The sequence below is a fragment of the Arachis hypogaea genome, chromosome 16 (assembly GCF_003086295.3).
Source record: "Arachis hypogaea cultivar Tifrunner chromosome 16, arahy.Tifrunner.gnm2.J5K5, whole genome shotgun sequence".
Taxonomy (NCBI): Eukaryota; Viridiplantae; Streptophyta; class Magnoliopsida; order Fabales; family Fabaceae; genus Arachis; species Arachis hypogaea.
This window is the reverse complement of record NC_092051.1, coordinates 83,821,692-83,839,710: the sequence shown is the minus strand read 5'-3', so window position 1 is coordinate 83,839,710 and position 18,019 is coordinate 83,821,692. Positions and strand designations below refer to the sequence as shown.

Sequence of the window (18,019 nt, the reverse complement as noted above, 5' to 3'; positions counted from 1 at the left end):
TAGTGGCTGATGATATCATCTGTCGGTTATAGAGCCAACCCGACAAGTCCTGGTAGCTAACCATTGAACTGTCCCTCTGTCGTGCATCCCCAACTCGAGTTATACTCATCATAAACTTGATCATAATCATGATCCATATCCATCACCCTCACTGGTGAATATTTATCCATCACCATCACTGGTGAATATTTATGGGGGCGAGCTCATCCGGGTCTTTCACAGTGCCCGGCCACACTTACGACATAGGGTCAACAGAGTATCAAGTCTCGACCTGGAGCACGTGGTGGCTAGCCACTGCTACTACCCAGGGCAACTCGTATCTCAGATAGTGGAAGTGCAACATTCACATCTATCAATGATTCAGCATAAACATGCATTCAATCTCATCCATGGATCAACATCCATCTCAGCCATCCGGCTCACGGTTCAGTCCAGAACCAGCCAATATTCATATCATACACAGCCATTCCGGCTCACAACAAAACAGCACTTCCACCATTCAACATCATTAAATTCATAAAGTCGGCATTTAAGCCATAAATCATTTTCTCAATTCATTTCACTTTGAAATCGAGTTTCAACTCTTTTCAGCCTTGGCTTTAAAGATCTCATTTCTCAAATCATCTCAGGCTCATAAGCCACTTTTACTCAAGGTAAATTCCCCTTTGAAAACAATGCCACTCTCGGCATCCTCTTTCCAAACTTCCATAACCATGGCAAGTTAAAGATTTATTTTGAAACATTCAAAATCATCCATTCAACAATGGGATTTTATAACAAAGTTTCTCGGCAGAGTCCCAAGTCTTTAGGGGAGAATAACATATCTCATTTCGCCAAATTCATTTAAAATCATTAAAACATTGGCTTTCTGATTTGAGTAAGAAAATAGGATCTAAGCCAAACCGAGTCACGTAATCTTTACTTCTTTCAAAACCATTTCCTTTACTTAAACAAAACCGGCTTCAATTCCATAATTAAATCTGAAGCGTTTCAAACTGATAAGAGAATCCTTTTTGTTGTGTTAAACTAGAGTTCAAAAGATACTTTGAATCTTATTTAAAACGTCAAAATAATGAGGCTCATCACTCGAAATCCAATTCCTTTTAAAATCACGAAAACTCTCCCAAGGGACAATCTTTGTGTTTAATAGAGAAAAACATAAACCCGTTTTACCTTTTAAAACAGCCTCAAAGCAAAATTCTCTTTCGAATGACTTGTACCCAAAGACATACTGTTCTTCTTGGAAAATAAGGAGAAATCATGATTCTCTTTTCAATAATTCTTTCAACGCATAACTTCATTGCTTTCTTAATTGTTCTAAGTAAAGGTAATAAAAGAAGCCATAATTTCACAATCCTCAAAATAGATAGGAAAGGCATTAAACTTAAAATTCCCCAATTAACATTTCAAATAAGGACTCGGATTCTATAGAAATTTCGGCAGCACCTCCCCTAAAACTTGGACTTTTGCCACCCGGTTCGGGTCCCAACTAAACCGTTTTCTCATTCCTTTTCAACAGCTCAAAACCAGAAATCAATTCAAAAGCAAGCTAAATCCAACAGTCGCCTCAGTGGCATATCTCAAGGAAGCCATTTCAAAAATCAACTCAATATCAACCGATTTAACTCATTTATAAAGCTTTAAAGAATCGGTTCAGCAATAAATCATTTATCAAAGCCAGAGCAATTAAAGCAACCCAGGCTGAATTTCAAGAGCATTCTATCTTTCACATCATCAAAATAATTGACTCAATTCAAACCAATCCTCAACGGATTAAACTCATTTCAAATATTTAAAGAATCAACTTCAAACATTACATTTCACAAGCCACACAACAATTCAGCCAAACCAACATCCATAGTCATTCGAGTCAATCAATTGATACATAAGGCAGATACAATCACCAAGTACACAATATCTCACATCAGTACCCATATGTAATAATTCCAATAATAAACTATAGTTTTTGGAAAGCGCCCCTACCTCAAAACGCAATTCCATAATCCAAACGTCTCATAGAGTCCTTTCCGCCTCAACCCGAACTGACGGCAACCAAAACCTCAGCTCCCAGTCACTTTCGCAATAACCATCGCAACACTATTCGCAGCATATAATAACCGAAACTCAATCGTATAGCAATTAACGCTACAAAACGTCAGTGTATGATAATAAAACAGCGATTAAAGGACTCTTCCAAACAGAACGCTTACCGAACTCGAGGGAACCAAGTAGCGGCTGCACCAGTGGTGGATTCCGGCAACACCAACTCCACAACCGGTGACCATAACGACGGCAGCTCGCGGTAAACTCCTGACACAACCAGCCTTAGCAACAACTCTCATGGCCCATGGAGAAATTAACAGGTAAAGAAGCTGAAGCAGGGTTAAAGCTTACCATCATAGAAGACTCAGTGGCTGTTTCCGGCAGCAGAGGTGGCGGCATCGAGGTTTCCAGCGGCCAAAACAATAGCAACATCACTAACCCAAAACAGAGCAGAATCTGAATGAGTGGCAAAACCCCAGGACAGTTCCGGCGATGGACATTCGGTGATGGTGGAGGAAGGCGGCGACCCTCCACAGCGGCGAGCCCAGCCTCGCGGCGGCGACAGCAACCCCACGGCGGCTCCTTTTTCGCGCGACGCCATCTCCACGCCTCACTCTCTCTCTCTCTCTCTCGATCTCATGCTCCCCTCTGGTCGCGATCCACGGCGGCGATGGTGGCGCCGTTGGAAGACATGGAGGCAGTGGCGGCCGAACAAGAACACGATGAGGCTGAGGACGAATGGCGGCGACGAACCGAGGTGGTGGCTCCCTGGACGACAGCGGCGCGGCGTGAGGCACGGCGGCAAGGCGTGACGTAGTTGCGGCAGCACTTTCCTCCCCCTGGCCGGCGTCAAGTCCTTCCTCTCCTCCCCTTCTTCCGTTTCTACCCGTTTCCTTCTAACCCTTTCCTCCTTTTCTCCATGGCTACTGCATACTAATTTGGGAAAGGGAAAGCATGGGTATTGCTGCTGATGGGCTCAGTGGGGGAAACGGGTTCTGGTTAGGGTTTTCAGGGTTAGAGTGTTTCATTTTCAAAAATTAGGGTTAGGGGTAATTCGGTAATTTCACTTAAAAATAGGTATAATGTAGTAATTAGAAATAAATTCTAATTCAACAATAATAGTGCATAAAATACTATTTGCTCATCAATTTCACACTTTATTTTTAATAAAATGCCCAAATCCAAAAATTAGAAATAATATACTTAATTTCTTCATTTTTCCAAAATAGCAGTAATAATATTTAAAATATTACTTATCTAATCCAAATCTTATAAAATCCTTATTATTTCATAACTATCAATCTTATACTTTAAATATAGAAAATAATCCAATAATTATAAAATTGGATAATAATTATAACTCATCTCAAATCCAATAAATCAAAACTTGCCTTAATTATCTTTAATAAAATAATCTCTGAAATTAAGGCTATAAATTACTGTAGGATTTGAGACTTGATCATAATAAGACTTTTCAAAAGTTCTGGGTCTTACATCCTACCCACCTTATAAAAATTTTCGCCCTCGAAAATTGATACAAAACGAAAGAAATCTCATAACAGTTCATCCTTAAACACATTTAAGGAAGAAGCAAAATATCTCAAAATATAAACATATATACGGTTCTCAAATACTTTGATTGTCATATGCATAAGGATGCCAAGGTAGGAAGTGTGAGTGCAAAGCAAACGCTACAAGGTAGGCTCAATGCAAAAGGTGACATGGGTCAAGCATGTGATAGTAAGGTAAGGCAATGAAGGCTATAAAACAGGATGGAGTTAAAACGATGTGCTCAACCTCCGCACACTAATCTCATATCAACCTCAAAGTTTCAACTTTCCAACTCCATCAAGCACTTTACAAACCCCAAATTTGATCACAAGCCTGACAACCACAAACCCGTTCGCAAGGAACAAAACGCCCATAGCTCATACGTTGCACACCTACCGCTTCAACTTCCGTATACCCATCACGTCCTAAAGAACTAACGTATCGCGTTACTACGTCTACAAGTCGCACGTGATATCAGAACAATTCTCGAGTCTACTCAGGAGGATACAAGATTTAAAAAGGAGAGCCAAATGTCAAAGATAGTACTCAAAGATTTGAGAGAATGTATCCAATTCCAAAATAACAAGGACACTCGAGCAATGAAGTTTTCTAGACTCAATTCAAATAACAACTTCAAAGATAACCCTTAGATCAAAGAAGTTCAATAGGATCAATAAGAAGAAAACCAACGCATCAGTTTGAAACAAACTCAAGCTGAGTCGAAGAAGTATGAGGTTTACAGAAAAGAATATCTCAGACCCAAGACAAAGCTCACAGAACTCAAGAGCATAATTAAAATACTTTCGAATACATTGTCCTTAAAAGAATCGAAAACGTGTAAAAATATCACTTCGTAGTCTAAAAGAGAAGTTAAACAACAAACACCCTTCAAGGGAGTAATAAAAGCATAAACGTGACTTTACTTCAATACAACTTCATGTTGAAGTAGATTTTGTAGAGTTCCAAAAACAAATGCACACAACTTTGGCTAAGAGCTAAAATATTTCCTCAAATATTTTAGAAAGATAATTAGATGCACAACTTAACCAAAAGCAGTTCATAAAAACTCGGAAGTAATCAAATGCTTGTTCAAAATTCTCAAAATTTCATATTCAAACAAGCATGTATAACATTTATAGCCAGTACGAAAGAGGAAGTTAAACTCTTTTTAGAAAAGAAACTCCGAAGTAAAAATTTGCTTACAATCTGGTAAAGGAAATAAGTAGTGCGTTACAAACGAACCGATTTCCACTAAACAAGGAAGCTCTCCAAAACCTTATTTAAAATAGCGCATGCCAACTTTAAGAACAATTTTGTCAAAATCGAATAATGGTTTCACTCTCAATCAAGCAACAGAAAGTAAATTCCGTTTAAAACTTCTTACAAGAGAATTCGAAACTTCTTTAAAAGGTTCAAAACAAGACTCCAAAAGTGTTCTTGAAATCACCACCTCAGAAGAACATTCAAGAAGTTTAAGATGTACTAAAAAGAAGTCAAGCCATGCAAGAAAGGGTCTTAAATCAAAGTAGTTCAAACAAGATTCACTAGGCATGAGTCATCAAACAAGCTTTCAATTGACTCCAAATGAATATAAAAGTCATAGGAAAGACAACTCAATCATTAGTAATTCCTCAAGAATAAATCTTTGACTAAAAACTCTTGTAGAGATAATGAGAGAATAAACGATGCACTATTTTGAAACGAATCAAACTGACTCACATAAGAATGGGATTCACAAGAGAGGACAAACCAAGATCAATGGTAATTTCACAAGATGTAAAAGATTAGTTAAAAACAGAATCATGTATGACATTCATAGAGGTGAAAAGCTTAAGAAGGAGCGAGTCTGATCATAAGAAGAAAGCTATGAGTCCAACATTTTCAAAAGAACAACAATAGCATAAACCATGTAGTATGCTAAATCAAACTCAAATCAAAATGAATTAAGTAAAGTTTATCAAATGAAACTCAACCGGGATAAAAGCGAGAAATCCCCTTTCTTTCCAGAATTTTGAAGAATACCTCAAATACATAATCAAATGAAGATGTACATTGGAACTATTGTAAAGTTACTAGAAAGTCAATTTGTATTTTAAGTAGGTGCAGTTCTATAAACCAGTAAAGGTACAGGCGAGGCATTTGAAATAAATAGTTGTTAAACTGTATAAGAAATCTTCAAAGTTCCACATATAGATAAGTGTATATCTAGTCAACAGCAATTTTTATAAAAAATCCCAAAATTAGCTGTAATCACTGTCAAATAAGAGGAAAACTGAATCAACAAGTTCTCTAAGAATGAACTCGGAACCCAGAGTTAAAAGTCACAGCACATTAAGACAAGTTCAAGACTATATCAAAGAATACTTGAATCAAGAAGAACTCAAACAGAGGAAGACAGATGCATCAAGGATTCTAAACAAGCATATGCACTTAAGATCATTCAAGAATGCATATGAATAGAAGAATAGAGTGGAAACATCAAATTACTTTTCAAGAGGAGTACCAAACAAGAACTTCAAGTTAGGATATAAAAGAACAGGTCGACTCGAACAGAATTCAAGACACATAACTGAATAGCCTCGAGAAAAAGTTTCTAACGTTCCCAACACCCGCGATTTGCTTTACTCAAAACTCGTATATCATCTATGATAACCCATTAGTGCTCTCATATACATAATTCACTAGTATTAAGCCGGCCGAACTTAATATCAGGAATTATGCAACGCAAGGCTAACAGCGTTAATCAATAGACCGTCATGTGCATAAAGCTCTAATTCTCGTCTTTCGACAAGACCTAATGCATGACAAACACTCAGAGTATGCAACTGAAGCATAGTCAGTCCATTCCTCAGGCTCTACAGGAAGAACTGCTCTGATACCATAATGTAACACCCTAACTACCAAAGCTCGCACTTCCGGCTGTGCGACTCTGATAGCTCGGACATTACGACGACACTTATATTATTTAATACTAAAATATGAGCCTGTTTAAAATTTTAAACCGCAATACCGCTCCCAAAGATACTTTCATTCGATAACGTACATCCATAAATACCATTCAACTTACAACAACTCATAAAGAGTACATCCATATATATATATACATAAATATATATAAATAATATTACAAACATAATACAATACAATTCTTATCCCTCTTACAGATTATATCGAGATAAAGGCGAGGGTACAATAAACCATAACTAAAACAATATAGAGCATCATAACAACAATTAAATAAGCTCTTCGTAACTTCTGCGCCCATATCCTGAAAGGGGAAAAATATAGGGGGGTGAGAACATCATCCTCGAAAGGGTTCTCAGTAGAGGGTTTTTGGGAATTACTGTAATAGGATACATGAAGATAAACCGTACCAATGATTAATAACCATCTTATGCCTCTTTTCAAAACAACCGTTTGCAATAAAAGAGAAATCTGAAATCCTTTTTCTAAAAGAAGAAACTGTTCATTTAAAACAATATTCAAAAGCATTTCAGAAGGTTTATCTATGCTGAACCAAATTAGCCTTTCACGCATTTCCAAACCATAACCACAATACCGAAACCAACCATCGGTCCATCTCAATCCAACCACGGCCCTAGGCCCAAACAATCCAACCAACAACCAATCACCACAATCCAACAGAGTCCCAGATGCAAACACAGGAAGGAAGTTCAAGCACAAACAAACAGTTATTACAAGTAGAACAGTTAGCAATTAATCACATAGGCAAACCAAGTATAATATGCACACCCAACCAATGTCACATAAATGCATATGATGCATGCCTGTCCCTAGTGGCTGATGATATCATCTGTCGGTTATAGAGCCAACCCGACAAGTCCTGGTAGCTAACTATTGAACTGTCCCTCTGTCGTGCATCCCCAACTCGAGTTATACTCATCATAAACTTGATCATAATCATGATCCATATCCATCACCCTCACTGGTGAATATTTATCCATCACCATCACTGGTGAATATTTATGGGGGCGAGCTCATCCGGGTCTTTCACAGTGCCCGGCCACACTTACGACATAGGGTCAACAGAGTATCAAGTCTCGACCTGGAGCACGTGGTGGCTAGCCACTGCTACTACCCAGGGCAACTCGTATCTCAGATAGTGGAAGTGCAACATTCACATCTATCAATGATTCAGCATAAACATGCATTCAATCTCATCCATGGATCAACATCCATCTCAGCCATCCGGCTCACGGTTCAGTCCAGAACCAGCCAATATTCATATCATACACAGCTATTCCAGCTCACAACAAAACAGCACTTCCACCATTCAACATCATTAAATTCATAAAGTCGGCATTTAAGCCATAAATCATTTTCTCAATTCATTTCACTTTGAAATCGAGTTTCAACTCTTTTCAGCCTTGGCTTTAAAGATCTCATTTCTCAAATCATCTCAGGCTCATAAGCCACTTTTACTCAAGGTAAATTCCCCTTTGAAAACAATGCCACTCTCGGCATCCTCTTTCCAAACTTCCATAACCATGGCAAGTTAAAGATTTATTTTGAAACATTCAAAATCATCCATTCAACAATGGGATTTTATAACAAAGTTTCTCGGCAGAGTCCCAAGTCTTTAGGGGAGAATAACATATCTCATTTCGCCAAATTCATTTAAAATCATTAAAACATTGGCTTTCTGATTTGAGTAAGAAAATAGGATCTAAGCCAAACCGAGTCACGTAATCTTTACTTCTTTCAAAACCATTTCCTTTACTTAAACAAAACCGGCTTCAATTCCATAATTAAATCTGAAGCGTTTCAAACTGATAAGAGAATCCTTTTTGTTGTGTTAAACTAGAGTTCAAAAGATACTTTGAATCTTATTTAAAACGTCAAAATAATGAGGCTCATCACTCGAAATCCAATTCCTTTTAAAATCACGAAAACTCTCCCAAGGGACAATCTTTGTGTTTAATAGAGAAAAACATAAACCCGTTTTACCTTTTAAAACAGCCTCAAAGCAAAATTCTCTTTCGAATGACTTGTACCCAAAGACATACTGTTCTTCTTGGAAAATAAGGAGAAATCATGATTCTCTTTTCAATAATTCTTTCAACGCATAACTTCATTGCTTTCTTAATTGTTCTAAGTAAAGGTAATAAAAGAAGCCATAATTTCACAATCCTCAAAATAGATAGGAAAGGCATTAAACTTAAAATTCCCCAATTAACATTTCAAATAAGGACTCGGATTCTATAGAAATTTCGGCAGCACCTCCCCTAAAACTTGGACTTTTGCCACCCGGTTCGGGTCCCAACTAAACCGTTTTCTCATTCCTTTTCAACAGCTCAAAACCAGAAATCAATTCAAAAGCAAGCTAAATCCAACAGTCGCCTCAGTGGCATATCTCAAGGAAGCCATTTCAAAAATCAACTCAATATCAACCGATTTAACTCATTTATAAAGCTTTAAAGAATCGGTTCAGCAATAAATCATTTATCAAAGCCAGAGCAATTAAAGCAACCCAGGCTGAATTTCAAGAGCATTCTATCTTTCACATCATCAAAATAATTGACTCAATTCAAACCAATCCTCAACGGATTAAACTCATTTCAAATATTTAAAGAATCAACTTCAAACATTACATTTCACAAGCCACACAACAATTCAGCCAAACCAACATCCATAGTCATTCGAGTCAATCAATTGATACATAAGGCAGATACAATCACCAAGTACACAATATCTCACATCAGTACCCATATGTAATAATTCCAATAATAAACTATAGTTTTTGGAAAGCGCCCCTACCTCAAAACGCAATTCCATAATCCAAACGTCTCATAGAGTCCTTTCCGCCTCAACCCGAACTGACGGCAACCAAAACCTCAGCTCCCAGTCACTTTCGCAATAACCATCGCAACACTATTCGCAGCATATAATAACCGAAACTCAATCGTATAGCAATTAACGCTACAAAACGTCAGTGTATGATAATAAAACAGCGATTAAAGGACTCTTCCAAACAGAACGCTTACCGAACTCGAGGGAACCAAGTAGCGGCTGCACCAGTGGTGGATTCCGGCAACACCAACTCCACAACCGGTGACCATAACGACGGCAGCTCGCGGTAAACTCCTGACACAACCAGCCTTAGCAACAACTCTCATGGCCCATGGAGAAATTAACAGGTAAAGAAGCTGAAGCAGGGTTAAAGCTTACCATCATAGAAGACTCAGTGGCTGTTTCCGGCAGCAGAGGTGGCGGCATCGAGGTTTCCAGTGGCCAAAACAATAGCAACATCACTAACCCAAAACAGAGCAGAATCTGAATGAGTGGCAAAACCCCAGGACAGTTCCGGCGACACAACAGTGGCATACGGCGAGCCCAGCAGCTCCGGTGATGGACATTCGGTGATGGTGGAGGAAGGCGGCGACCCTCCACAGCGGCGAGCCCAGCCTCGCGGCGGCGACGGCAACCCCGCGGCGGCTCCTTTTTCGCGCGACGCCATCTCCACGCCTCACTCTCTCTCTCTCTCTCGATCTCGTGCTCCCCTCTGGTCGCGATCCACGGCGGCGATGGTGGCGCCATTGGAAGACATGGAGGCAGTGGCGGCCGAACAAGAACACGATGAGGCTGAGGACGAATGGCGGCGACGAACCGAGGTGGTGGCTCCCTGGACGACAGCGGCGCGGCGTGAGGCACGGCGGCAAGGCGTGACGTAGTTGCGGCAGCACTTTCCTCCCCCTGGCCGGCGTCAAGTCCTTCCTCTCCTCCCCTTCTTCCATTTCTACCCGTTTCCTTCTAACCCTTTCCTCCTTTTCTCCATGGCTACTGCATACTAATTTGGGAAAGGGAAAGCATGGGTATTGCTGCTGATGGGCTCAGTGGGGGAAACGGGTTCTGGTTAGGGTTTTCAGGGTTAGAGTGTTTCATTTTCAAAAATTAGGGTTAGGGGTAATTCGGTAATTTCACTTAAAAATAGGTATAATGTAGTAATTAGAAATAAATTCTAATTCAACAATAATAGTGCATAAAATACTATTTGCTCATCAATTTCACACTTTATTTTCAATAAAATGCCCAAATCCAATAATTAGAAATAATATACTTAATTTCTTCATTTTTCCAAAATAGCAGTAATAATATTTAAAATATTACTTATCTAATCCAAATCTTATAAAATCCTTATTATTTCATAACTATCAATCTTATACTTTAAATATAGAAAATAATCCAATAATTATAAAATTGGATAATAATTATAACTCATCTCAAATCCAATAAATCAAAACTTGCCTTAATTATCTTTAATAAAATAATCTCTGAAATTAAGGCTATAAATTACTGTAGGATTTGAGACTTGATCATAATAAGACTTTTCAAAAGTTCTGGGTCTTACAAGTGATATGACTCAGGTACGACCGATCAGTTTGTCTTCAGTTATGTATAAAATTATTTCTAAAGTTATGGTGCACCGATTACAAGGTATTATGAATAAAATTATAAGTCCAAATCAGAGTGCGTTTCTCAAAGGAAGACTCATTTCAGATAATATTCTAATTGCCCACGAATGTATGCACTATTTGAAAAATAAGAGAAGTGGGGCAGAGCATGAGATGGCTATTAAACTAGACATGAGCAAGGCTTATGATAGGGTTGAATGGAATTTTTTATGGTATATTATGGATAAGCTGGGGTTTGATGCTAAATGGATTAACTGGACTAAGGAATTGGTAACGATTGTTTCTTACTCTGTTGTTGTGGAAGGTCAACCATTTGGCTATTTTAGGCCAAATAGGAGCATCCGACAGGGTGACCCCCTATCTCCATATCTCTTTCTTTTTTGTGCAGAAGGACTTTCCTTCTTGCTACACAAGGCATAGCAAAACAGATTAATTCAAGGAGTTCAAGTTAATCGGAGATGCCAAACAATTAATCACCTTTTGTTTGCTGATGATTCAATCCTTTTTTGCAAGAGCGCACCTAATACAAGCCAAAGCATTCTAGAATTGCTAGAGACCTATGAGGGTTTTAGTGGGCAAAAAGTCAATTTGAATAAGTCGGCTATCTTTTTCAGTCACAACACTTCTCAGAACATAAGACTAGCAGTTGCTCAGACACTAAATATTGAACATATCGGAGCACAAGACAAATACCTGGGACTGCCCTCTATAGTTCAAAAATCAAAGAAAGCAACCTTTGGAGCTATCAAGGATAAAGTTCAGAAGAGGATTATGGGTTGGAAAAGAAGTATATTGTCATCAGGTGGCAGGCACACGCTATTGAGAGCGGTGGGGGAGGCGATTCCTATTTATACACTCTCTTGTTTCAAGCTCCCGGACACGCTGTTGACTGAGATTCATAGCATGCTCTCGCAATTTTGGTGGGGTCAAAAAGGCGCAAAACGAAGAATAGTTTGGATTAAATGGGACACAATGACGAGACCAAAGAAAGATGGAGGGCTGGGGATCAAGGATCTAAGGGCGCAAAATTTAGCTTTATTGGGCAAGCAATGTTGGCGTCTAATAAAATACCCTAATTCTACTATATCAAGAATACTCAAAGCTAAATATTTCAGATATACAGATTTCCTACATGCAGAGATAGGAAGCGTACCGTCATAGGGTTGGAGAAGTGTTCTTGAAGGGCACAAGGTGATCGAGAAAGGCTTGTTATGGAAAATAGGCTCTGGCACTAATGTTCGCATCTTCCATGACCCCTGGCTCCCACCACCAGTGCCCCTTAATGTCCCTCAAAATGCACTCACAATCCCGCCAAATATGCAAGTGTATTACGTTAGTGCATTACTAAATCCTGATAGAAGTTGGAATAAAAATCTGATTGAGTCGATTTTTTCAGTTGATATATGCAATAAATTTTTTCAATCAAACCAACAGAGGAGGAGGATGAAGTTAATTGGTGCTGAACAAAATCTGGTATATATAAAGTTGGGTCAGGATACAAAATTGCTTATGGATTCTTTCATTCTCCTACTTCATTGAGGTCCCAGAACATATACAACAGAGTCTAGAATAGCATTTAGGAGTTGAAATTACCACATAAAATTAAGATTTTTCTATGGAAAAGTCTTCATGAAAAGCTTCCGGTGTTGCAACAAGTTCACAGCCGGTTCGTATCCACTCCTGCCACTTGTCCAAGATGCATGTTGAAGGCTGAATTAATTTCTCATGCTTTGTTCCAATGCCCCCTGTCTTCAATAATATGGAGCCTAAGCTTAATAACCCCTGACCTATGGATGAGAGAAAAAGAAACTTTTTTCAATTGGTGGCAACGAGTCTTATCCTGGGCAGCAGCTCAATTCGACGGTAGACAAAAGACCCTCCTCATAGCGGCGCTGTGTTGGAGCACTTGGAAAGCGAGGAATCGGTGTGTTTTTGAGAAGGTAATAAGCCCAGCACCAGAGATAGTGAAAGAAGCTAGCAATTTAGTGCGTGAACTCGTGAACCATACCTGATAGATGCTACTTTTCTTTACTCTTACTTTACTCTTCTTTAAACTCTTAGTCTTTCAGTCACAGCTGATGATAAATGGGAATACCCAATTCTTTTGTACTTCCTTATGGAAATACTTTTATTTTATATTAATAAAATAATATTTATCTTTGGAAAAAAAAATTGAATTTTGAGTCAAATTAGATAATTTTAATGTTGACCGATATTTTAGTATTTTTAAAAAATATTCACGTTAAATAATACACATGAAAATTAAAATTTTTAAAATAAAAAAAAAACCTAAAACAAAAAATTAAAGAACATACAAATTTTTTTTCTTTGTTTTCTAATTAGTGAGAGAGTAGAATTTAAATTTAAAAAATTAAATTTTAAATTTTGAATAGAATATAAACTTATTTAATTCAAATTATATTATATTATATTAAAATAAGATAAGTAATGATAAAAAAATTTCGTATTTATATACATAAATTTTATATTTATTTTATTTATATAAAAATTTTTTAATGTTGTTTCATAAATATTTATGCTTACATAATAAGTTTTATTTAAAAGAAAATCTGTGTCCTTTTAAAATTAATTACAAACTTGTTTTACTTTTTGTAATTAAATTAAATTTTTAATTTAAATTAAATAAATTCAATATAAAAAGATATTTTAGTATTTTAAAATTTTTATTTTTTTAATTCTTTTAACTCTTTATTTTTTTGTTTTTGTCATAATTTTATAATGATTTAACATCACTCAAAAAATAAAATAAATTTAAATTAAAACAATAAAATTAAAACGTTTTAGTCCAAAAAAAAAAAGTTTTAATATTTTTTTCTCTTTCTTTAATTATAGAATATTAAAATTTTATATACATCTTTTTTTTTCTTTTAATTAAGAAATATTAAAATTTTATATAACTTTGGAGTACTAAATCATCTGTTTGCCATGGCTTACAACTGAAAACAGGATAGATTCTAATTTTCCAAGTGCATGTAAAAATTAAGTTAAGATGATAGACAGATTGAGCATGATGGCTTCGTGACTCGTTACTCGTGACTAGTAACTCGTGACTCTCTTCCTTTTAGAGCACCTTGTGTCAGAACAATGTTTGTGTTCCAATTGTTCACGATTTCACGCGCTGTGTACTGCATTGCGTGTGTCGCCAGTTGTTCACACGCTGTGTATTGTATAGTAACTAAGCAAACATCAGACACGGGTCTGTTTTGGTGTTGTTCTCATGTCATTGGCACAGGTCATGGCTTGGAACTTTGCTCATTGTTTTTGTCAATTTCACGGTAAATTAGATTCAGAGTAATTTTTGTTCCAATAAATAAAAAAATGGGCAAAAAACCATATTGAGTCAAAGCAAGAATCTTGTAACCAAAATGCGCCAAATCCAATTTCGTTTCAGCAATGAACCAAAGTGCATTTTAATATAATTCAAACCAAGCTGGTTCGAATTGCACTCCTTCATAATTCGAACCAACATGGTTCGATTTAGTGTTCTACGTTTTTGAATAATTCGAACCACCAAGGTTCGAACTTCTCCCATACATAATTCGAACCAATAAGGTTCGAACTTCTCTCATACATAATTCGAACCAGGGTGGTTCGAATTATGCTTTGTATTCGATTCCATGTAATTCGAACCAGGCCGGTTCGAATTACTCCTAGTGTACTCCTTCATAATTCGAACCAGGCTGGTTCGAATTAGGTGTGATTCGACTATATAAGGAGTTCGAATCACCCTCATTCGAACCATTATCCCTCCCCCCTAACCCACAAAATCTCAGAGAAAACGACCCAGATTCTCTCCGAGGAAGACCTGAACGGACTACTCTGCTGATGGGGGACGATCCGGCACGGTTATATCGGTTGGACGGAGTCGCTCATATAGCCGGGGTCATCAACGACGAGGTTAGTACGGAAATATTTTTTATTCAAGCGTTAGTTGTGCCTTAGTGGTTTTGTATCTTGGTTAGACGGTACTTTATGTTAGTGGTTTATGTAGGTGGTTTAAGTGAGGGGATTATGTAGGTGGTTTATGATAGTGGTTTAAGCTAGCGGTATAAGTTAGTGGTTTATGTTAGTGGTTTAGGGTGGTGGTTTAGGGTAGTGGTTTTTGTTAGTGGTTTAAGAGAGTGGTTTTTGGTAGTGGTTTATGTTGGTGGTTTATGTTAGCGGTTTTTGTTAGCGGTTTTTGTAAGCGGTTTTTTTATGTGGTTTAGGATAGTTGTTTAATGCTAGGTGGTTTAAGTAAGCCGGTTTATTGAATTTGTTTCTTGTTAATGGCTCTCGTTAATTGTGGTATATGCTAGCGGTTTAGTTGTGTGGTTTAGGGTTTGTTTTCCAGTTAGTTATCTTTCATGTAATGTTATGCTGTTTAATTTAGCAAAATGGTTAATGTAAACCGGTTTATGGAAACCATTTTATGTAAACCCGTTTACGTAAACCGGTTTACTGTAAATCGGTTTATGTGAACCGGTTTACTGTAAAACCTGTGTAGTTATATATCTCAGTATGTGGTTCTTTTCATGCGCAGCCCGAGCGATGCATTAGGAGCATGAGGCGGCAGCAGGGCATGCGTCTTGATGACAGATACGTTCCATACTTGCAGATGGCAGGGCTATACCATCTTGCAAGGCTGAACGACCGGTGGTTCCGGCTAGACGAGGCGCTCGTCAGTGCATTCGTGGAGAGATGGCGTCCCGAGACGCACACGTTTCATATGCCGTTCGGAGAGTGCACGATCACACTCCAGGACGTGGCATACCAGCTGGGTTTGCCAGTCGATGGCCGTTACGTGAGCGGGTGCCTGTCAGAGTTCCATATATACATCGATGGCGGCCGTCCACCCTGGGTCTGGTTCCAGGAGTTGCTAGGAGTTATACCTCCTCCCAGTCAGGTTCAGAAGTACGCAGTGAACTGCAGCTGGTTTCAGGAGACCTTTGGTGAGTGCCCTGAGGATGCAGATGATGACACTGTTCGCCGATATGTCCGTGCGTACATCATGATGTTGCTGGGCACGCAACTGTTTGCGGACAAGTCTGGCAACCGGATTCACATTAGATGGCTTCCATATGTAGCGAGGCTGGAGGAGCTGGGTACGTACAGCTGGGGTTCGGCAGCACTGGCCTGGTTGTACCGATGCATGTGCAGAGTGGCAAACAGACATGTTGTGAAGTTAGCGGGCCCGCTCCAGCTACTGCAGTCTTGGATCTTTTGGCGGTTTCCTCAGTTTAGGCCTGCAGGATATGAGACGTTCAGCTGGCCGTTGGCGTCGAGGTACTATACTGGGCCTATTCTTTTTCAATATGACTTACAGAATTGCGTGTATGTTAATACTCTATTGCATAATGTAAACACAGATATTAGTATATGTAACTCATGTGTATGGTGCAGATGGGCAGGTTACAACCCTTCCGGTAGCGAGAAGGGTCCGAGAGTGCGGACGTGGAGGCTTAGGATAGACCGGTTACAGTCCAGGGAGGTTAGTATGCTAATTAATAACTGATTCTCTTTTAGTTAAATATTTTACACTTGGGTCGTACAGTTGCCCTGATAAGGGTGGGTTTGTCCTGCAGTTTATATGGATGCCGTACAGTAGCCCCGACGTACTTCAGGTGTTGCACCCGGAGGTTTTGGAGCCTCGGCACATGGCGGTGTGGCGCTCTGTGACCGCGCTGATCTACTTTGCTGTCATAGAGTGGCATCAGATAGATCGTGTTCTTCCTCAGTTTGGAGGGGTACAGGCCCCTCCGCGTCCCGCCTTGAACATTGACTATTTGTATTAAATGAAACATGATAAGGTATAATGATTTCGTTTAGTTATTAAAATGAGGATCAACGAGTCCTGTAGCATAACTTCTAATGAAAGACAACATATTCATTACTACTCACAAATACCAAAGTTCAATGCATTAATCTCAACAAGTTACATTCGTGGTCAAGCAATGCATCTAACAAGACAACTTAAATGTAAATAACACTAACAATAACATCATGGAAACTAATTTCGCCCTGTCTGAGACGATCCTACTACCTGTGGGCATCTACGTCTAGTGTGTCCAGGTTGGCGACAAAGGCCACACCGTTTTGGCCTGTTTGGATCTGCCTCATCCATATTCGTCCGTATCCTTGTGGATCTAGGCCTCCCCTCTCTCGCACGCCTTCTGTTTGGGTCCGGAATCACCGTGGGCCCATCGTAGGGTGGCCAGAAGCCCTCCGGGATTGGAGGTGTGAATCCCATCCGATAGACATTGAACACCAAGCTAATCTGATAGACGCTATGAACATAGGAGCTCCAGCTCACACGTGCGTAGGCACAGCATGCAAGTGCGTGCTGACACGGGAAATGAAGCGCCTGAAAGTACCCACAGTCACATGTCCGGGAGGCAAGCGATACTCGGTAAGTACCCAATGAGAAAGTACCAGTCGGAGTGGTCTCCGCTACGGTGAACTCGGAGTTATCACGGTCATACAACGTCACCGTGAAGCACCTGGCCGTCTTCAAGTTGGCCTCAATACACTTCACCAAATGCTGACTGAACTGCTGTCCGGTGCCCATCTGGGCCTCAGCCTCTCGCCCCTTGCGAACAAAGAGTTCGGCCAGCCTACCATATGTTGCCTTCACCAGGGATGCTACAGGAAGATTTCTTACACCCTTGAAGATTGAGTTCACACACTCGGAGATATTCGTCGTCATGTGACCGAATCTCCTCCCCTCATCGCGATGCTGCGTCCACAAGGAGTAATCAATACGGTTCGCCCACTCACACATCGCCGGGTCTTCAGACCGCAGTATATCAAACCAGTAATCAAACTCAACCTCAGTCTTCGCGTACGCTGCATTCACGAGAAGCCTCCTAGCGTCTTTGCCCTTGAAGGTAAGGGCGAAATTAGCCGCTACGTGTCGTATGCAGAATGCACGGTACGCAGATGGTGGTAACCAACCTCCGTCCGGGGCCTCAAGCGCAGACTTGATGCCGTTG

General features: G+C 39.3%; 1 protein-coding gene across 1 annotated transcript; it reads left to right on the top strand.

Moving 5' to 3' along the window:
- The first annotated feature begins 10,139 nt into the window (after nt 1-10,139).
- LOC112757194 (protein MAIN-LIKE 1-like) lies at nt 10,140-16,822 on the top strand. Its single transcript, XM_025805803.1, has 4 exons — nt 10,140-10,262; nt 15,790-16,313; nt 16,431-16,518; nt 16,613-16,822. The coding sequence occupies exons 1-4, from the start codon at nt 10,140-10,142 to the stop codon at nt 16,820-16,822; spliced, it is 945 nt and encodes a 314-aa protein (XP_025661588.1).
- The last annotated feature ends 1,197 nt before the right edge of the window (nt 16,823-18,019 follow it).

Coding starts and splice junctions, on each gene's coding strand:
- LOC112757194 (XM_025805803.1), top strand. CDS start 10,140: ATGGTGGCGCCATTGGAAGACATGGAGGCAGTGGCGGCCGAACAAGAA. Junction 10,263..15,789: donor CGACAGCGGCGCGGCGTGAG/GCACGGCGGCAA, acceptor ATCACACTCCAG/GACGTGGCATACCAGCTGGG. Junction 16,519..16,612: donor ACCGGTTACAGTCCAGGGAG/GTTAGTATGCTA, acceptor TTTGTCCTGCAG/TTTATATGGATGCCGTACAG.